The 18,060-nt window shown below is 38.0% G+C and overlaps 1 protein-coding gene across 6 annotated transcripts in view; it reads left to right on the top strand.

Annotated features, from left to right (window-relative positions):
- The window catches only part of METTL8 (methyltransferase 8, methylcytidine), a 73,564-nt gene extending 56,888 nt beyond the window's left edge, over positions 1–16,676 (top strand). For all 6 annotated transcript variants that reach the window (XM_045831891.1, XM_045831867.1, XM_045831859.1 and 3 more), the window contains 7 exons: positions 3,550–3,917; positions 5,293–5,342; positions 8,914–8,977; positions 10,202–10,341; positions 15,119–15,225; positions 15,363–15,428; positions 16,186–16,676. In XM_045831891.1, coding sequence (XP_045687847.1) covers positions 3,550–3,917; positions 5,293–5,342; positions 8,914–8,977; positions 10,202–10,341; positions 15,119–15,225; positions 15,363–15,428; positions 16,186–16,376 — 986 coding nt within the window. In that variant the 3' untranslated portion in view covers positions 16,377–16,676. The remainder of the gene's footprint in view (positions 1–3,549; positions 3,918–5,292; positions 5,343–8,913; positions 8,978–10,201; positions 10,342–15,118; positions 15,226–15,362; positions 15,429–16,185) is intronic.
- The last annotated feature ends 1,384 nt before the right edge of the window (positions 16,677–18,060 follow it).

An 18,060-nucleotide genomic window follows, 5' to 3' on the forward strand; every position in this document is an offset into this window, starting at 1 on the left:
ACATACAAAATTGAAACAGATGCCGAAGACAAGCTGATGGAGGCCAGAGGGGAGGGGTGTGAGGTGAGGTGAAATAAAGTGGTGAGATTAAAAAATAGATTGGTAGTTACAGAGCAGTCATGGGGATGTAAGGTAAAGCATAGGGAATTTGGTTAACAATATTGTAATAACTGTCTGTGGTGCCAGGTTGGCATTTGAACTATCGGAGGCAGCACTTTGTAACCTGTACAAATGTCTGTGCACTGTCTGTACACCTGAAACTAATACAAAATAGTTTGAATACAAAAATAAAAATAAAGTGTCAGCAGAAACCTGAAAACAAAAAGAAAACAGTTATTTTCAGAGATATTTTGAAGGGGGTTACTGTGTTGTGTTAGGAAGGCAATGTGGTGTAATGGTGTTAAGAGCATGAGTTTTACAGTTTAATAGACTTGGTCTGAGTCCCAGCTCTGCTGGCCCTTGGGGAAAATTTTTTAAGCCCTTTGACCTTGAATTTGTTTGTAAATTGGAATAATAGTATGTCCATTTGAGGGTATTATTAGGGTTAAATGAGAAGAAAAATTCAAGGAAGGCATTGGACAAAGTGCCTGGCACATAAGCTACACTTAATATGTGTTAATATAATTGTTATTTTCAATGATGTTATTGGTGTAATGATTTATGTAATTGTTTAACGGGTTTTTTTCTCCTAATTCATGAGTAGGAAATACTTGAAAAAGGCTTGGAAGTGTCTACATTCGCAGACATTGACCATCATCTTCTGGTAGTCATCAGATCTCGTTTAAAGATTTTGTGGGCCAGGGCTGAATTTACACACTTGGTGTATTTGGTATCTGAACCAGATTCCAGTCACCTACTGCAGATTCATTTTCTCTTTAAATTGTAGAAATCAAAACAGTAATATAGGCTCATATTTGTAACAGCAGTCTTATCCAAGATTTTGTAGTTTGTAGAACTGATAATGTTTAATGTTCTCTATAAGTTCGTGGGGTTTAATAGGAATGTACACAGATTTTTTTAGAGCTTGAATATAGAGTTACATTCAACTCCTCATCAAATGAAGAAACTGTGTAGGCAAGTTGAATGAAGAATCAACTAAGTTTCTTTCCCTTTGTGTAAGATATAGATAAAACTTTGCAAAAGGAAGGACAACATAATAATTATTAAATTGTTATTACTGCAAATTTTCATCTGATTGTAATATATGAGTGTAAGATAGATTTTTGAGTTGCAGTCAGTGTAGAGACCATTCTGTGTGAATGTTATCTCATTATTATTCTTTAAATTGTAATATTTGTACAAGGTTACTCTGTTTTGACCTGCCTAGTTTTCTTGGTCATGGTTTGTTGGCTATTTGAGATATTTCCCACTTCTTTCTCTTATAAATAGCACTGCTATGAATATCTTTTCTTTCAAGTTACTCCTCTGCTGTCTACCTCCCTACCCCCAATTAATTCCTAGGGGAATATTCTGCAAATTAATCAAGGTATGTTTTACATTCTATTTATTGATAGTTAGGTTCAAACTTACTTCACAAGTAGCTTGCTATTGGAAATGAAAGTACTATGGATTTGACTAAATGTAGGTCTTTTTAGGTGGTTGCTTTTTATAAGCAGGAAAACCTTCTACCAGCACAGAGTAGGTTAAAGAGAGTTTTTAAGGTAAAAGGAAAAATACAAGGTACAAGAAGACCCTAGGGAAATTAGGTAGCTCCTACTTCCTCTTGAGTCTGATTTTCAGAATGTTTTGTTTTCTTTGTATATCAGGTACACTCCAAGTTTCAAAAGTAGATAGGACTATTGTGAAGATCAATATGTAGCAGTTTTAGATTAATCGTAAATAGGCTTCCTTCCATTAGTGCGGATATGAGTATGTCTTAGACCTCAACATCACATAATCCTTTTGTTACAGAAATTTACTTTCATTTTGCAGACCTTAAATACAGATGGGAGTTTCTGTCTTTATAGCAGTCCTGCTGCCAGATACAGTTCAGCCTTGATGGGAAGGAAGTCTTGTGGCCAAATGGGTGGAGATCCATGGTACAAGGCCATAAAGATAAAAATGGAAAAAAAAAAGAAAAAACAAGGGCATTGGACATGGCTCTGTAACAAAGATAAGCGCTATTATTGGCGTTGCTTGTTCTGAGGGTAGGGACCTCTCTAAACTTGTGAAAGCAATGAGTTTGTTATTTTTATTTTTAGTTTAGTTTAATTTGTTTTTGGTTTACAGTAATTGCACACAGATCAAAATTCAAATGAAAATTAGGAAACCACTAAGTTCCCCTATTTTTGGGCAGCCAGTATTACTAATTAGGTGATTATCCTTCCCGAACTATTCTGTACAGACGTAAGTAAATGTGTATATATACATGCATGTGCATTTCTGTCTATGCACACACACATTTTTTCTTTTTCTTTTTCTTTTTTCTGTAACCAATGGTGCATCATAACATACTGTTCTACACTTTGCTTTTTCACCTAACATTGAATCTTGGAAATTCTATATCAGTAGGTGTTTTTATTCTTTTGAAGCACTTTAAAAATATCATGTGCCTACATTGGTGAAAGTAATTCTTAAGCCGTAGATTAGGCCCTAGGGAGTAGGCCTGGTACATAACAGTATCCAAGAAATGTTTGTTGAATGAGTGAGTGAGGGAATCAGTGAATTATTTTATTAATTTAAGGTTCAAATAGAAAGAGGCAGAAAGCTAAGAATTCCCTCAAGTTTTGAGATTCTTGACCTAACCCTGACCCTGGGATCCAGTGAAATCTAAGGGATAACATCACAAGGTATATCTCTTTTAAAAAGCCATCAGAAATTCTCTTTAAGGCTTCATGTAGGGAGATGTCGTTAGGAAGAGATGCTTCTGGAGGTGGGGGACGAATGGAGGTGTGGGATGGCCCCTAGATTCCAGGAGCCAGGATACATATTATACAGTGTCCCGGTTCTGCTGTGATGGGACTCCAGGCCCTGGGGCTGGGTTCATCTATTCTGTGCTGTTTTTCTTCCAGTGCAAAACAAGGGTATTGGAGTAGAGTATTTCAATGGGCCATTCTAGCTCTAAGATTATGTAATGTATAATACCACAATTTCCTGTCTGATTACCAACTTGCACAGACATTGTGTTGAACCTGCATTTACACAGATAAAAAAATGAGGTGTCCTTTCTCTAAGATAATAAAGAGCCTCATAGGTTATTGGTAAAAATGTGATTATGAAGATTCCAAGATTAGACTGTGAAAGTTGTTTGCAATAATTATATTCCTCACAAAAACCTACTGGCCAAACTATTGAGACAGAAACAGATGAACTAAATACCCCACACGTTGATATACTTTGAGAGAATTAATACTCTGTAGTTTTAACCTTTAAAAGTTAAAAAAATCAGATAATTATAATATTAAAGTTATTCCATAGTAAACATAGTTGTTATAAATGATAAATAATGCATATAATATACTTAACAGATTTAACTATTAAGTATATCTTGCTATTAAAATAACTAATAGTATCATTCATAGTAAAATAATTTTTTTCTCTTTATTTTAGTTAAGTATGAGAGTGAAGCTAATAAATATTGGGATACATTTTACAAGATTCATAAGAATAAGTTTTTCAAGGATCGAAATTGGCTGTTGAGAGAATTTCCTGAAATTCTTCCAGTTGCTCAACAAACTGAAGAGAAGACAAAAGAATTGTCATGGGACCGTGTAAAAACTGATGCTGCAAATTGTTTCTCGAGAAAGCACTGTTCTACTGTGCCTGAAGAAAGAAATTATAAGGAAAGTTCTAGCTTGTCAGATGGTCAAAGTGAGGCGGAATCTGATTTTTCCAACCTCGGCCCTGAAGCACACAGAAAAGGAACCCTGGAGACTGAGTCGTTTCCTGGTAGCAGAGCCACATTCCGGATCCTGGAGGTACTGCCCTGTGCTGCAGGGCAAAGACGGGAGGTGGCAAATAACCTTCAAGTGCACATTCCATATCACTTTATTAGTGATCCAGGCTTTTTTCAGGGGAGAATGATCAAATCTAACTAAATAAATTTTCAGGATATTTTTGTGCATGAACAAATTTAAGGAACTCTTATCTTTAATGAGTCAGGTGTTAAGTGTGTGATATTAATTTTTTTTTTACTTTGTCAGTTTTAATATCTAACTTAAAGGCAGTTTTAAATACTAATAAAGTTTTGGCCTTAACTTCCATCATCTCTTTCTGTTATTACCCCTTTCTAGGTGAACTACAAATGTGAGATATATAATTTGCTATAATTTGGTGTGGACTTTGATTTTCTATTTTTAGAAATACACTTCTTCCTTCTGATTATAAAGGTAGAACATATTAATTACAGAGAATTTGCTAAAGAGCAGATAAGCAAAATAAAATTATCTGTGATCCCACTGTTAACATTTTACTGACTTTTCTCTTTTTATTTATACTGTTTTATATAACTGAACTATAGTTGGGGGTCTTATTTCGTTTCTATTTAACATTACATCATAAGTTGTTTTCCCTATCTATAAAATTTTTTATAAATATTTTCATGGCAACAAAATACTTTACTATGTGGAATACTATAATTCTACTTATTTTTTTATACTACTAGGCATTTAAATTGTTTTCAGGTTTCTACAGCAAACATCTTTGGGTATAGACTTTCTCACATTTTCTTTTATTATCTTGGGTTAGATTCACTGGTTTATAATTTATATAAGTGAATTAACACTCTTAAGATGTATTGCCAGATTGCTGTGTAAGAAGCTGTACTAACACAGTTCACACACAGTTCATGGCAACCTGTGCGTGTTTCTTCCCATCCTCATTGACTGGAATACTCTTCTTTTAGTGCTTTCCACTTTCTAAGACAAAACATTACATTACACTTTGTTTTAACTTGCATTTCTTTGATATTAAGTAGGTCATATAGTTCTTCAAATGTTTAGAAGCCATTTATACTTCGTGTTCTCTTTATTTTCTTTGCTTATTTACCCATAGTTTTTTTAAATGAGCTCTCTACCCTTTATCATATTTATTGCAAATGTGGGGTTTTTTTCACACTGTGTTGGTCATCTTGTAATTCAGTTTATTTTGGTTTTGGAGTGTAAAAATTTTAAATGTTTCCATAGTCAAATGCCTCAGTATTTTTCTTGTGATTAATTCCATTGCTTTTGAGTTAAAAAAAAATCTCCTATATCCAGAGGTCCAATAAATTTCTTGTAGTTTTTTTAATTAAAAATCTGACATTAGGAAAATTTAACCTGGTTTCATAGACATTTATTTGTTCTTTGATTTTAGGTTGGCTGTGGTGCTGGAAATAGCGTTTTTCCAATTCTGAACACTTTGCAGTGAGTTATATATATATATGTATATATGGGATGTTGAGAAATTCTAGGAGAATGTTGTCATGTATATACAGGTAGAGTTCTTGTTTGCATATAAATAAAGAGTAAGGCAAATTTCAAAAGTAGTGTCTTAGTCTTAGAGCTTAATTTCAAGTGAACTGGGAACTACTGTGAAAATAGTGTCTCACAGTCATGGATTGTCCACCTCGGACTGAAGTATTTTCTTAAGCTCGTGTTTGTGTAGAAGAGTAAATAAGAAAAGAGCAAGAAAAGGCCAAGAGATTTAATCCTTCCACTAAGCTGTGAATTGCTAAACTTCAAAGATTTCCTCCTCCAGGACACATAGGTGTCATTTTACATTTAAAGAATAGCATATAAAGCTTATATTTTAATCCTCATTTTATTGTGTTATTACTTCTGGAGCCACACCCAGGATAAAACCTTTAGACATCAAATGATTGTCTCTAGACTTGAAACTGTTTGGGGGTAACAGCTTCAAAAAGAAGTCAAGGATGGGGACGGAGGTGTTTGTCTGCCCTGCCCTTCCTCTCCCACACCTCACCTGTATGTTTTAGTGTCTCCATGATAGAACACACCTTACAAAACTTTTCTAACACCTTTTACCCCGGTTGGAAATTTACACAATAGCTCCTACATTATTTTCCCTTATCAATCACCATAAGCACATTCCAGGACATTTCCATTAGAGGAAATGGGAGGGGCGTCGAGGAGGTGGGAGAATTACCCGTTATCCTAACACAGCTGCTGACAGAATTTTTGTTGTCATTCTTTTCAGTCTTTTCTAGATGTATATTTCCTAATTTAAATATGCTATTTTAACTTTAATTATGAAAATGTAAAAGCTTTCAGAAAAGTAAAGAGTCACACAATGAATCTCCATGTACCCACCACCTTGATTCAACAATTATTAATATAAAACCAACAATATGACACTTTATTTTTAAATATGATGGGCCTTAGGATGTATCCCAAAAAGATCAGGACATTCTCCAGTACCATGATAAACCTAACATAATGAAGAGTGAGTATTCCCTAATAGCATCAGATTTAACTGGTTAAAGTAGGCAGGCAGAAGTGATGCTAGCAGATTGTCAGTTCTGAATGGCCTTTCTCTTTCTGTACTTATTTCCTCTGTTATCTCTTTTCCAATTTCTAGGCTGAAATTTCCTGTTCTTTTAGCACGTAGCTAGTGATCTCCAAGCTTATAATACACAGAAATCTATTACATTGGCAGTCGATTATGAGTTACTTTACAACTCATCTCAAGGTATTATTTGGCATGTCATTTCTTTATGTCTTATCTCTCCAACCACTGTTTATATTCCTTTTGGGAGAGAGCATATTTTACCCTAATCTGTTTTTCCAGGTAGCCTATCAGTACAATATAGATAGTTTGAGCTCAGTACATATTGACTCATTAATATCTCTGATTCCCCACTTGTTAGTTGTATTTTTCCCTCTCCACTTTGCTTCAACTAATAATTGCAAGCTTTGGCCTCCTCCAGTCCCTGGCTTTTCTTGTCTGTGTCTTTATTTTGCCTTGTATTCCTATTTTAGAAATCACTGTACCTCAGTAATCTGAGCTCATTAATTCATCCTTTAAAAGGCAACCAGTGCCCTGGCCAGTGTGACTCGGTTGGAACATTGTGCCATGCACCAAGAGATTGCAGGTTCAATTCCCAGTCAGGGCACATGCCTGGGTTGAGGGTTATCCCTGGTTGGGGCACCTATGGGAGGCAACCAATCAGTGTTTTTCTCTCCTTTTCTCAAATCAATAAACATATTTTAAAATATTTTTTAAAAGGCAACCAGTGATTAACCTTCCCAAAGGAAGATCAGATTGTTTTCCCCCACCTAAGAAATTATGTTTTATTATACTTTTGGAGAGTATAGAGTTAATGTTTTACATTTTCAGAATATTTTACCATAATTACACCTTCAGAATTGAGAAGTCATATCATTCTCCAAAGATCATTTAATGCTTAAACCCCCTTCCAGGAGAGTGCTTGGTGGTGTGGTGGTAGTAGTGATATTTACACCTGCTTGCTGGGAGAAGGGCCAAGGCGGTCAGCTGACTTTACAGAAAAGCTCTGAAATGTCACTGAGTAGTCACAAGACTTCGACTTGGGCTGCTGATGCAGTGAGAATTTAGTCTCAGAGGTCGTGTTGCTATCCTGGTAGGACCCAGGGCAAATGGCCCATTCTTTCCTTTAGCAACTAGACTGCTGTGCTGTGTGGGCCTTTAGTGACCACTGCCCAAAGGTAGACTGCATAGCTTTCATAATGAGCTACACGTGGCAGTGTCTAGAGCAGCATTTTGAGTTAAGTGGAAGTTTTTATAGAACCCTGTTAAATTCTTATGTTTCTAAGTTCCTGGAAGGCAGAGGGAGATCTTTCTTTAATATTATGATAGTGATAATAATAATAGCAACAGTAAAAACATAACAATGACTAACAGTTACTAGGTGCTTGCTCTAAATTAGACAGCTTTCTAGAAAGTTATATGAATTCATCAATCCTCATAACCACCTTAGATGCCATGTTCATCTCTGTGTGAAAGATGAGGAGACAAGAGTTTCAGAGAAATTAGCTATTCCAAGGTCACACAACTAAGTAGTAAAGCCAGGTCTCCAGCTCAGGCGGTCTGGTTCCAGAGCCCTCACCCTTAGCCATCCTATCGCATAGTGCTGTGTGCACCCGAGTGTTTATTGAGAACATTCCAAACACTTGTGACCGCCGGCAATTACCAGTCACAAATACATGGATTTCATAGAAAATGAGAGGAGTTTGGCTGCAGTCAGTCACTGGGTTCATGTGGGGCAGACGAGAAAGGACAGCCAGTGTGAATTTTAACTTTGATTCTGTGCTGGTTAACTTTTTGTAACCAAATTCTGTTCCTCATACTTAAAGTCATTTGGACAGATCTTTAATCGAATGTCAATCCCTAGTGCCACAGAATGAGTGAATTATACATGAACATAGTGGTCATCAATTTGTAGCATTTAAGAGTGTAATCTGAGCCTGGGGGAGATTTTGCTAAATGTGCTTATATTCCATATTTATTTAAAAGTATTCCTTGCTTGAGGTGCTTCCTGAATCAAATCAGAAGTTCTAATTGTGTGCCTCAAACCCTCCTGCATATCCTGCCCCCTACCAGTTTGGGGCCTTGAGATCAGCTCTGGTTCTCATCCCCGGAGTGTGACTCCTACCTCTAAACCCGTATTCCTTTCCCCTCCTCCCCACTTAGCCATGCCATCCTCCTCCTTCAAAATTCTTAAGACTTACACCTCTAGGAGCCAGTCCTATAGTAGTTGTGTTAAAACCAATTATGTCCCCAAGTAGGCTATAAAATCCACTACCGCCAGAAGCAACATGAAGGCCACCCATAAACCACTATAGAGAATGATATTTACAAAGAAGAAACGACAAGCCAAGTGTCATCCAAAAGTCCACCAAGGAAATATTTATTAACCAGTTCAAACGTGGTTTTTGTTCTTTTGCAGTCTGAGCATATCTGGGTTCTGGATTTCAGTGTTGCCTTTTGTGTTTATAGGAATGCTCCAGAGTCTTTTCTTTACTGTTGTGATTTTGCTTCTGGAGCTGTGGAGCTGGTAAAGGTATGTCTTACATTTTCTTTAAAGAGAGCCACATAAGAATCTGATTTATTTGCTGTTGAAGTGATTGGCTAGGGTGGGGAGGATGTTTCCACCTCAGATGTTATCTGTGACCATGTTTAACTGAACTTTTACTATTTCTGGGAACCATATGATTAACTGATGCCTAAGATATAACCCTAAAACAATAAACGTTGTTTTGAATTTAACATAGAGTTGAAGGGACTAGTACAGCTAGAAAGGCCAACAGCTCTGGCAAGGTGATCCTGTTCATATTTACATCCGTAAAGCCTTACACACAGTCTGGCACAGAGTAGGTGCTCATGAAATTTAAATTTCTGACAAAGAAAACAACTGAAATGTCCTAGAAGGGAAGGAAAACAGTGGGGATCCTGGACTTATTTGACTAGTCCCCAAATGCTAGTGAGCATAACCTTAGCGAGGAGAGGTGTTGCTGATGTTAGGAAATGGGAAGGGAAAGGAACTCCTGCAAACAAAAGTGTGTAGTAAACACATGGAACACGATTTCTGATAGTAAGAGTAATAATTTCTGATAGTTAGACTGTTTCTAAAATACTGGAAAGCCTAAAGGGGCAGGTAAAATTTACTTCCAGTCACACTTTCTGGAGTCTGAGGGTGAGTCAATGTCAATATTTTGGTATATATCCTTGTACTGTTGTTTTTGTAGGTGAATTGTGTGTGTGTGTGTGTGTGTGTGTGTGTGTGTAGACTCTAATGCAATCTTTTAAAATATAGTTTGCATACCCTACAGTTTGTCATTCTAAATATGTAATTCAGTGGTTTTTAGCATATTTACAAGTTGTGCGACCATCACCACTATCTCATCTTCATCATGCCGTACATTAGAAGCCAAACGAGCCGTGGAACAAGCGGTCAGGGAGAGTGCCGAGGAGCCTCTGACGCAACACAGGGCCGTCTCCCGACAGCGCTGGCGGTGGGTCAGGAAAACTGCCCCGCTCCGCCGTGAAAATGCAGGAGGAACTGCAATCAAGTCCAAGTGTTAGACGTGATTTTCGATGGCAGCTTCGAAATAAGCTAACAATACTGAATCGGAAATAAAGTTCATTCACCTTTGTAGAGGAAAGGAACTTGGGAGCATACTTTTTACTTCTTTGGGAGAAGTAAAAAATTGACGTTTTAATTTTAAGAAAAATACTATAAATCTAACTAGTCTTTTTTCTTCTTCATATTCCTTCATCATGACAGTCACACCCATCCTACAGAGCAGCCCAGTGTTGCGCCTTCGTGCGCGACGTTTGTGATGACCGCGTGCCCTACCCCTTCCCGGACGGGACCCTGGACGTCGTCCTCCTCGTCTTCGTGCTCTCTTCTGTCCACCCCGACAGGTGGGCGACCCCGACAGGGGTGGAGCACATGCGCGGAGCCCCTTTACCAGTGGTAGTTTTTAGAGCTATCAAGGCAAAAGTGACAATTCTTGAATTTATTACTTAGTGAACGACATTATGTATAATACACAGCCTTTTAAATACAGTTTTTTTCTTTGTTCAGACTTTTAGAAAGAAACTGGTCAAACGACTTCATTAGTGAGCTTTCTGTCACTGTCAGAATGAAGTGAGCACATTCCAGCAAGACACATATCTATTAAAAGTGACAGTGCTTCAAGGAAATTACAAATTCCGAACAGCCTAATAGACTCCCAAGAGGGAAATTGTGCTTGGTGATCAGAAACAAACATCTTTGATTTAGCATCTTACTGAACATTCGTGAAGAGGTGGGCTGGGAATGTACTTGGCCCCACACAGGTCAGTCAAGGGGCTTTACGAAAGTTGTTTTAAAGAAGTGCACCAGGGAATTACGGATTATCAAGATTTGCCAGATTAACCTTGAACTTTTATAATCTAACACTGACCTAGCAGTATTATTTAAATATTTATGACTTAAATTTTTTGGTTCACACACAATGTTCTAAAACAGTAAACATAGCTTTTCTCCTTAGAGGAAGCATAAAGAGCTATTACCAGCAATTAAAATGATCACTTTTCTTAAGATTCTGCCATCTCATATGTATTAAGGCCCATGCGTGGTGTCAGGGGATGTTGTGCTTTTGTAAGTTTTCTTAAAATTGGGTTTTCTACTGTGGGAGTAGATTCAGCTCCAGGAAGGAGCCTCTGGTAGTAGATACAGACTTGACCTCAACCGCCTTTTGTCTGATGAGTGTGGGCCTTTCCCAAAGAAGCTGAGTTGCTGTGCGCTTCTTTCTTTGCAATTACAAGGTCACTAGGACTCTTTACAGTCCTTCTACTTCTCATTCAGAGGTGAGCACTTTGATTACTTGTGGGAAAACAAATTAGATTTCTAAATAAATCTGAATGAAAGATATTATTTGTATTTAGTAAGATGTATCAGATTCCAGAAGGCTACTTCTTCTGTCAGTCTCTATAACCTATATTTTCAGCTAATCTGTTTAGACTGTTGGCATTATTCAAGTACTAGTAGAAAAGTGGCATCTATGTGTTTCGTTTCATAGTTAAAAGGATGGAGTAGGTGGATAGAGAACAAGATTTTCTACTTGACACTCATAACAGGAAATGTTTAAATTCCCAATAAGACCACAAAAGGACTATTTGAAATTAGTTTAGGTAATATTTTTCTCATGATTTGAATTGAATGTTAAAGAGAGGGGAAAACAGGTGTCTTGGATTGTTTCTATAGTACAGTACATTCATTCTATTTATTTATTGTAGAGTAAACTCAGATGTATCGTGTCACTTTCTTACCTACATGGGAATGATCTAAAAATAAGGTAAATGAGAGAAAGAGTGCAATAGTTCAGTGAAAAGGAAAGGCAGTATCTTTAGGGTCATTTAGGATTGTGGTAGTAGATTAAGGCCCAGGTAATTTCTAGAAAACTAGCTTCTTGCCAGCTTGTAAAATTCATGCACAAAGGAACAGCAAACAGTTCAGCTAGACCTTGAGTCTACAGGACCCAGCTTTTTTTTTTTTTAATTTTAGATATGGGAAAGAGAAAGAGAGGAAAAGAAACATCGATGTGGTAGAGGGACATGGACTGGTTGCCTCTCTCATGCCCCTACCTGCGGATGTGGCCCACAACCCAGGCATGTACCCTGACTGGGAATGGAACCAGCGATCCTTCGGTTGCCAGGCCGGTGCTCAACCCACTGAGCCACACCAGGCAGGGCTGGGGGCCCAGCTTTAGTGGTAATAAACCATAGGAGGCTAAAAGAGAAGCGTTTACTGCCCTTCTTGTCACTAAAATAAAAGAAAGCATTATATGTTTCCCACAGACCCAAACATAGCGTGGGCAGTCAATACGCATTTTTTAAAATATCTTCTTTTCCTTCTCCAGAGACAGGTGAGGATAGCAGAGTTGGCCCAAGTTGGGTAAAGAAAGAAAAGGGACTTTCTCCCGTTCTTGTCGGGCCCATCTCACTGCCAGCCTCTTCCACCCGCAATTCCTAGGACCTGGCCCTGGAACTGCATCGTGAGCCACCGTGGGAGGTTCAACAAAAGCAGCTCCCACCGCTTGCCTTTTAGCCACAACACCAGACACTAAAGGAAAGTTGGGAAGGAAGGATTTATGGAAGGAGGCAGCTACATTCTAAACTACAGTTGACCCTTGAACGAAGCGGGGTTAGCAGTGCTGGCCCCCATGCAGTTGAAAGTCTGCATACAACTTTTAACTCCCCCAAAACTTGGCAATTACTAATAGCCTACTGGTGACTAGAAACCTTACCATAAACAGTCAATTAACACATATTTTGGATGTTATTGTACTCTTGCAATAAAGTAAGTTAGTGAAAAGAAAATACTGTTAAGAAACCCGTAAGGAAGAGGAGATACATTTACAGCATTGTGTTGTATTTGTTGACCCCATAAGTTTACATCATCTGTTTCCAAGCTGGATTGTCAGCGCCTACATCAGTACTGTCTCACAGGATACAAAACTCTGTCATGTTATACATACTGCCAACACTAGACACCAAAAGTGAACAGATACTATGAAAAAGAAATGCATACTCATTTAGAGGCATAACATTTCATCGGCAATATGATTGCTTTATGGTAGCCTAGTGTGGTCAATACTGTCATTGCCTGGTGGTCAGGAAATCGCAAAAAAGCTTCCAGTGTGTGTATGGGGAAAGCCCATGTGTAAGCGGACCAGCGCTGCCCAAACCCGTGTTGTTCGTGGGTCAACTGTATTTGGCTGTTCATGTTTTTGCATTTTTGTTTCATGCTCATTTTAGTAACAATTGCAGAAAGAGACTTTTCCCTGTAAATAAAACACTTACCCTGAAAGTGAGTTATTTTAAGGTTTAGGTGTAGCTTTATTTAACTGCCAAAGCCTAAAGATATAAGCACAGTGTGGGAAAAAAAGAAAACCTGTAATAAAATAAACAAGGAAAAGTACTTTTTTCCCCATTCATGTACTTATGTTCCAGGTTTTTTTAAGGAGTTTTTCATCTAATCATGCCGCTTCTTTCTGCTATACCTCTCTCTAGTTTACACAGTTATTTTCGTTTTCTCACTGTCCATTTCTTTTACAACCTGCCAGAGTCTGGTGGCTCTTCACCCCATCGGTCCACTGAACAGCATTTTAATTGGAAGGAATGTCCAGATTATCTGATCCCAAACCCTCATTTTTAAAATAAAAAGTCTCAGAAGCTCTAAGTAGTGCGGATAAAGCAAGGATGGCAGGGACTTAGCGTGCCGGCTCCCACTGACCACTCTATGCCCAGGGCAGACGTCGATGACTGGTTTTGTGCTCTGATCTTCATTCCCCATGAGCCCTAACAGTTCTCAGTACAGCTGTCGGCAGCCAGTGTCAAACACTGGACACTGATATAAGATCTGAAATCTTTGCCATCGCTCGCCCATAACCACACGTAAGTCCATGAACACTTAACCAAAAACATTATGTCAAGAGCAGTGACAAGGGGTCGTATTTGATGGGGAACCAGATGAATAGAATGAATAATAAAAGAAAGAAAGTAAAGGCTTCCCACTATTGAGCTGAGGCTTGCAGTGTGAACAGAATTTAAATGGAGAGTGAGAAGAGAGTTCTTTTAGGGGAAACCACAGGAGCAAAGGCAGGGGCTGCTCGGAGCCAAGCATGTAGTAGTTGGGCTAGAGCTGATGCTTCAGGTTAGGAAGTGGTGGGAAAGAGGTTGTAAAAATTAATTGAGCCAAGTAATGATTTGACAAAAACCATCATTTTAAACAGAACAGTTCATCAGTAATATCCAGAAAGATTTGACAGAGAGAACAATAAAACATGATAGGAAGCTTTTCTGTTCTCAGGCCTGAGGAGGTAGCAGGCCTATGGGAGTACCAATGGGAAACAAAAGATAGAAAAAAGTATCAAAGATGTCATTTAAAAAACAGAATTTGATGACCAGATGGTTTTGGAGAGGCTATTGGAAGACTATGAAAATAAAAGGGTTTAAGGATAAGCTTGAGGATATACACTTCAGTGAATGACGGTACCTTTGAACTAAACAGTCAGAATAAAAGGAGCTAGCGGGGGAAGAAAGACGAACCCTGTTTGGATATGTACAACTTGGAATGGCTCTGGCATATGTGTTTGTCTTGCAAGGAAAATGGAGCAACACCCATTTTTATCTGACTTGGAGCTACCTTAATTTGCTATAAATATCAGAAAATGTCTGTGTAGGCTTTTTTTAAAAAATTGATTTTTCAAGAGAGGAAGCAGGAGAGAGAGAGATTTGTTATTTCACTTATTTATTCACTCATTGGTTGGTTCTTGTATGAACCCTGACTGGAGATCGAACCCACAACCTGGTGTTTCAGGACGATGATGTAAACAACTGAGCTACCCAGGCAGGGCCAATGTCCAGGTGGTTTTGTAGTTGAGGTTTGGCCTCATACATCAAGCTCTATAAAGTACCACTCTGGTCATCTGGAATCAAGAAATACTCTGCCATTTGAATCTGACAATTTAGCAAGTTGGTATCCTTTTGTCTTTCTATACAAAATATTTTTTGTTTTTGTTGCCCTTATTTTTGTGGATTAGACTTCTTTGGCCTTGTCAAGCGAGCTTTTCTTATTTTATCTTTAAGAAAGTTAAATGTGGCATATAAAACAAGATTTGTGCAAACAGGGTAACTTGCTTTGTTTTCAAAGGATGCAAGGTGTTGTAAACCAATTGTCCAAGCTGCTGAAACCTGGTGGAATGCTGCTATTTCGGGACTATGGGAGATATGATAAGACTCAGCTGCGTTTCAAAAAGGGTAACAGTATATTCTGCTTCAAATCATTTTCATGTGTTTCAAAGAATGCCTTATTTATATTTCATGCCAAGAGTTTGTTTTTGTTTCTGTTGTTTAAGTACCACTTTCTCTGCTCACAGTTGTTGTTTTTTTTCCAGGGCATTGTTTAGCTGAAAATTTTTATGTTCGAGGAGATGGTACCAGAGCCTATTTCTTTACAAAAGGTTTGCTTATCCATAAGAGGAAATAATTAGCTGTAAAAAGTCTTTTTGGTTATTGTTTGCAGAGAAAAAATTCAAAAGCTCTAAAAATGGGGCTTCAATGGTTGATTAAACATTAGGTGTCTTCACACTTTGGTGGCTATACTACTCTATGTAAAAGCTTGAAAATGGCCTTTTTGCCCGCTAATCTTTTTCCAGCCAAAACTGCTTTAAATAATCACTTGTTCCATCCTTATACCCAAATGAAGAGGCAGTCTTGTCCATTTTGGAGGTAGTGTTAGTCCAGATATGAAAAAGATTAATGATATGCCACAGCCAAAGGAAGGAATATGATCATAAAAGTCCTTAGAAAATTACTTAGCTCTTTTTAATTTCTCATTTTAAAAAAGTATTTAAAATGAATCTTGCATTCAAAGACTTTCCCCCAGACTTTTGTGAAAACTATTCCAATGTGTCATTTGGGGTCTCTGCAAACCAACAAAAACTCAAACAGGGGACAACTTTCAAAACATTGAAAGTTGTAACCAATAGTGGTGTATGTCTGTGCTTGCTGTGGTCACCCATTTATACTTGGTGTATTTGTATGAAGTAGAAGAAACCTGCTTGGTTTCACATGTTTCTTCCTTCACCAGTTTGTACTGGAATATTTGTTAGTATGAATGAAAGTTAGTCAGTCATCCCATTTACTGTTCCATGTTCCTGACTGCTCCCCCCACCCCAGTCACATGTCATACATTTGATTGCTATTTTCATCCCACAGGGGAAGTCCACAATATGTTCTGCAAGGCTGGGTTAGATGAGAAGCAAAATCTGGTTGATCGTCGCTTACAAGTTAATAGGAAAAAACAAGTGAAAATGCACCGAGTGTGGGTTCAAGGCAAATTCCAGAAACCATTACACTTGACTCAAAAAAGCTCCCAGTTGGTATTTTCATACCATTCTCATAGCTGAGCTATGTACCATGTTAAGGTACAAACCAGAAGACTACATGATTCAAAGACTTCCATAAATTTTTCATTTTTGAAAAGACAATCAGAAGAAGAAAATGCATATACTCTGCTGTTTATCGTGGGTGAACTTTTGTATATTCTAACCATATGTAAGTGATTTGGAAGAGTACACCATATTCTGTGTTTTCAAAACTTAATATGATCAAGCTTGTTTGGGTTTATGATGTCTAACTATTTTGTTTGTTTGAATTTTGTAAGCATTCAATTAAATTACTGTTATAAGTCAGATGATTCTGAGAAACCATAACCTTTTATTTTTTAGAAGTGGAAAAAATCACCTACTCTACATATTAGTCAAACAGCAAAATTTCGCTCCCCTCCAGTGTTATCTGGCAGCAGAGAGACAGCTCACCTTGTTTCCAGGGAAAATCACACACCCAAGGCAGAGGTGTGTTATCTTTTGTTTTGTTGTCTGTTTCCCCCAAAACTTTTTTTTAATTCAGAGACTAATGTCTGAAATAGAATTTTAGTTTCTCTTTCCTTTTCTAATATTGGGGAAGTATGACCCATGCTAATCAACATTATTTTCAGATTATTAGGTGTACAGGTTGTTGTAAATCCTACATAAGACAACTGTTATACCCAAGAAAAATTTTAAATTGTAGCAATTAAAAATTTACTTACCACCCTGCCTCAAAAAGGATATAAATTGGCTTACACGTTGCACATTATTAGAATGGAGTTTCTAAAGTTGGTTTTCCATTTGTTACTAAGTACTTACATTGTGCTGAGTCTTGTGGAATAATACAATGAACACAGACAGACCCAGCCCTGTCTTCAGAGGGCATAATATAAATAGTATCTAGCTGGCAAAATAAAATGTGCACATCCCAAGCCTCTAAATCAGGATTTAAGATAATATATGAACAAGTGCTCAAATGGGGAGCTTAACAACTAGTGCACATTGATTATGAGTGACAGAAATCTGGAAGAAATGGACACTCTTAAATAATTCAGTTCCCACTGTTGTTCCTTTTTTAAGTTTACTTAAACATTCAACTTCCTGGAAGAATGTGATTGGTCCAATTTAGGTCATGGATTATCTTTTAATAGGCTGGGGCAAAGCAGCTTAATTGATGGTACCACCACAATGTATAGAATGGAGGAAAGTTCCTCAAAGGAAAATTAAGACACTGTTATTTAAAAAGGGAGGCATGCTGCCCAGCCACAAACAACACGTCACACAGCAGTGTTCCCAGCAGTAATAGTGGTTCTGAGAAGTGACAGTGGTTCAGAAAGGTCTCTGTGGGAAGGAAGGGGGTAGAACCAGGGCCCTGGGAGGGGCAGGTCCCAGGCTAGTCCTTGGACGTGCCCTCTCAGATGGTGAGAAAAGGCTTGTATCTGGTGTGGGATATTCATGATGAAGAATGGCGGGGAAAAGATGGGGAGGGGCTCGGCCCATTATAGAAAGACTGGAATACAGGGCATGCTGGGTTCTAGTCTCCAGACTGGAGCCATCTGAGGTTTGTTGGTTTCTCTCTTATCCAAGTCACAACATGTCATCAGAGTATCTAGAGCGGTCGAGTGAGGGGTCATCTGTGGAATGGAAAGCAGGGAGGCAGGGCGAGGAAGACTATGTAAAGGTTTTTGTGCCCAGTTGCTCGGTAGCAAGTCTTTACAAGTAC

Source organism: Phyllostomus hastatus, unplaced genomic scaffold (genome assembly GCF_019186645.2).
Source record: "Phyllostomus hastatus isolate PE091 unplaced genomic scaffold, TTU_PhHast_1.1 phas_contig_1, whole genome shotgun sequence".
Taxonomy (NCBI): domain Eukaryota; kingdom Metazoa; phylum Chordata; class Mammalia; order Chiroptera; family Phyllostomidae; genus Phyllostomus; species Phyllostomus hastatus.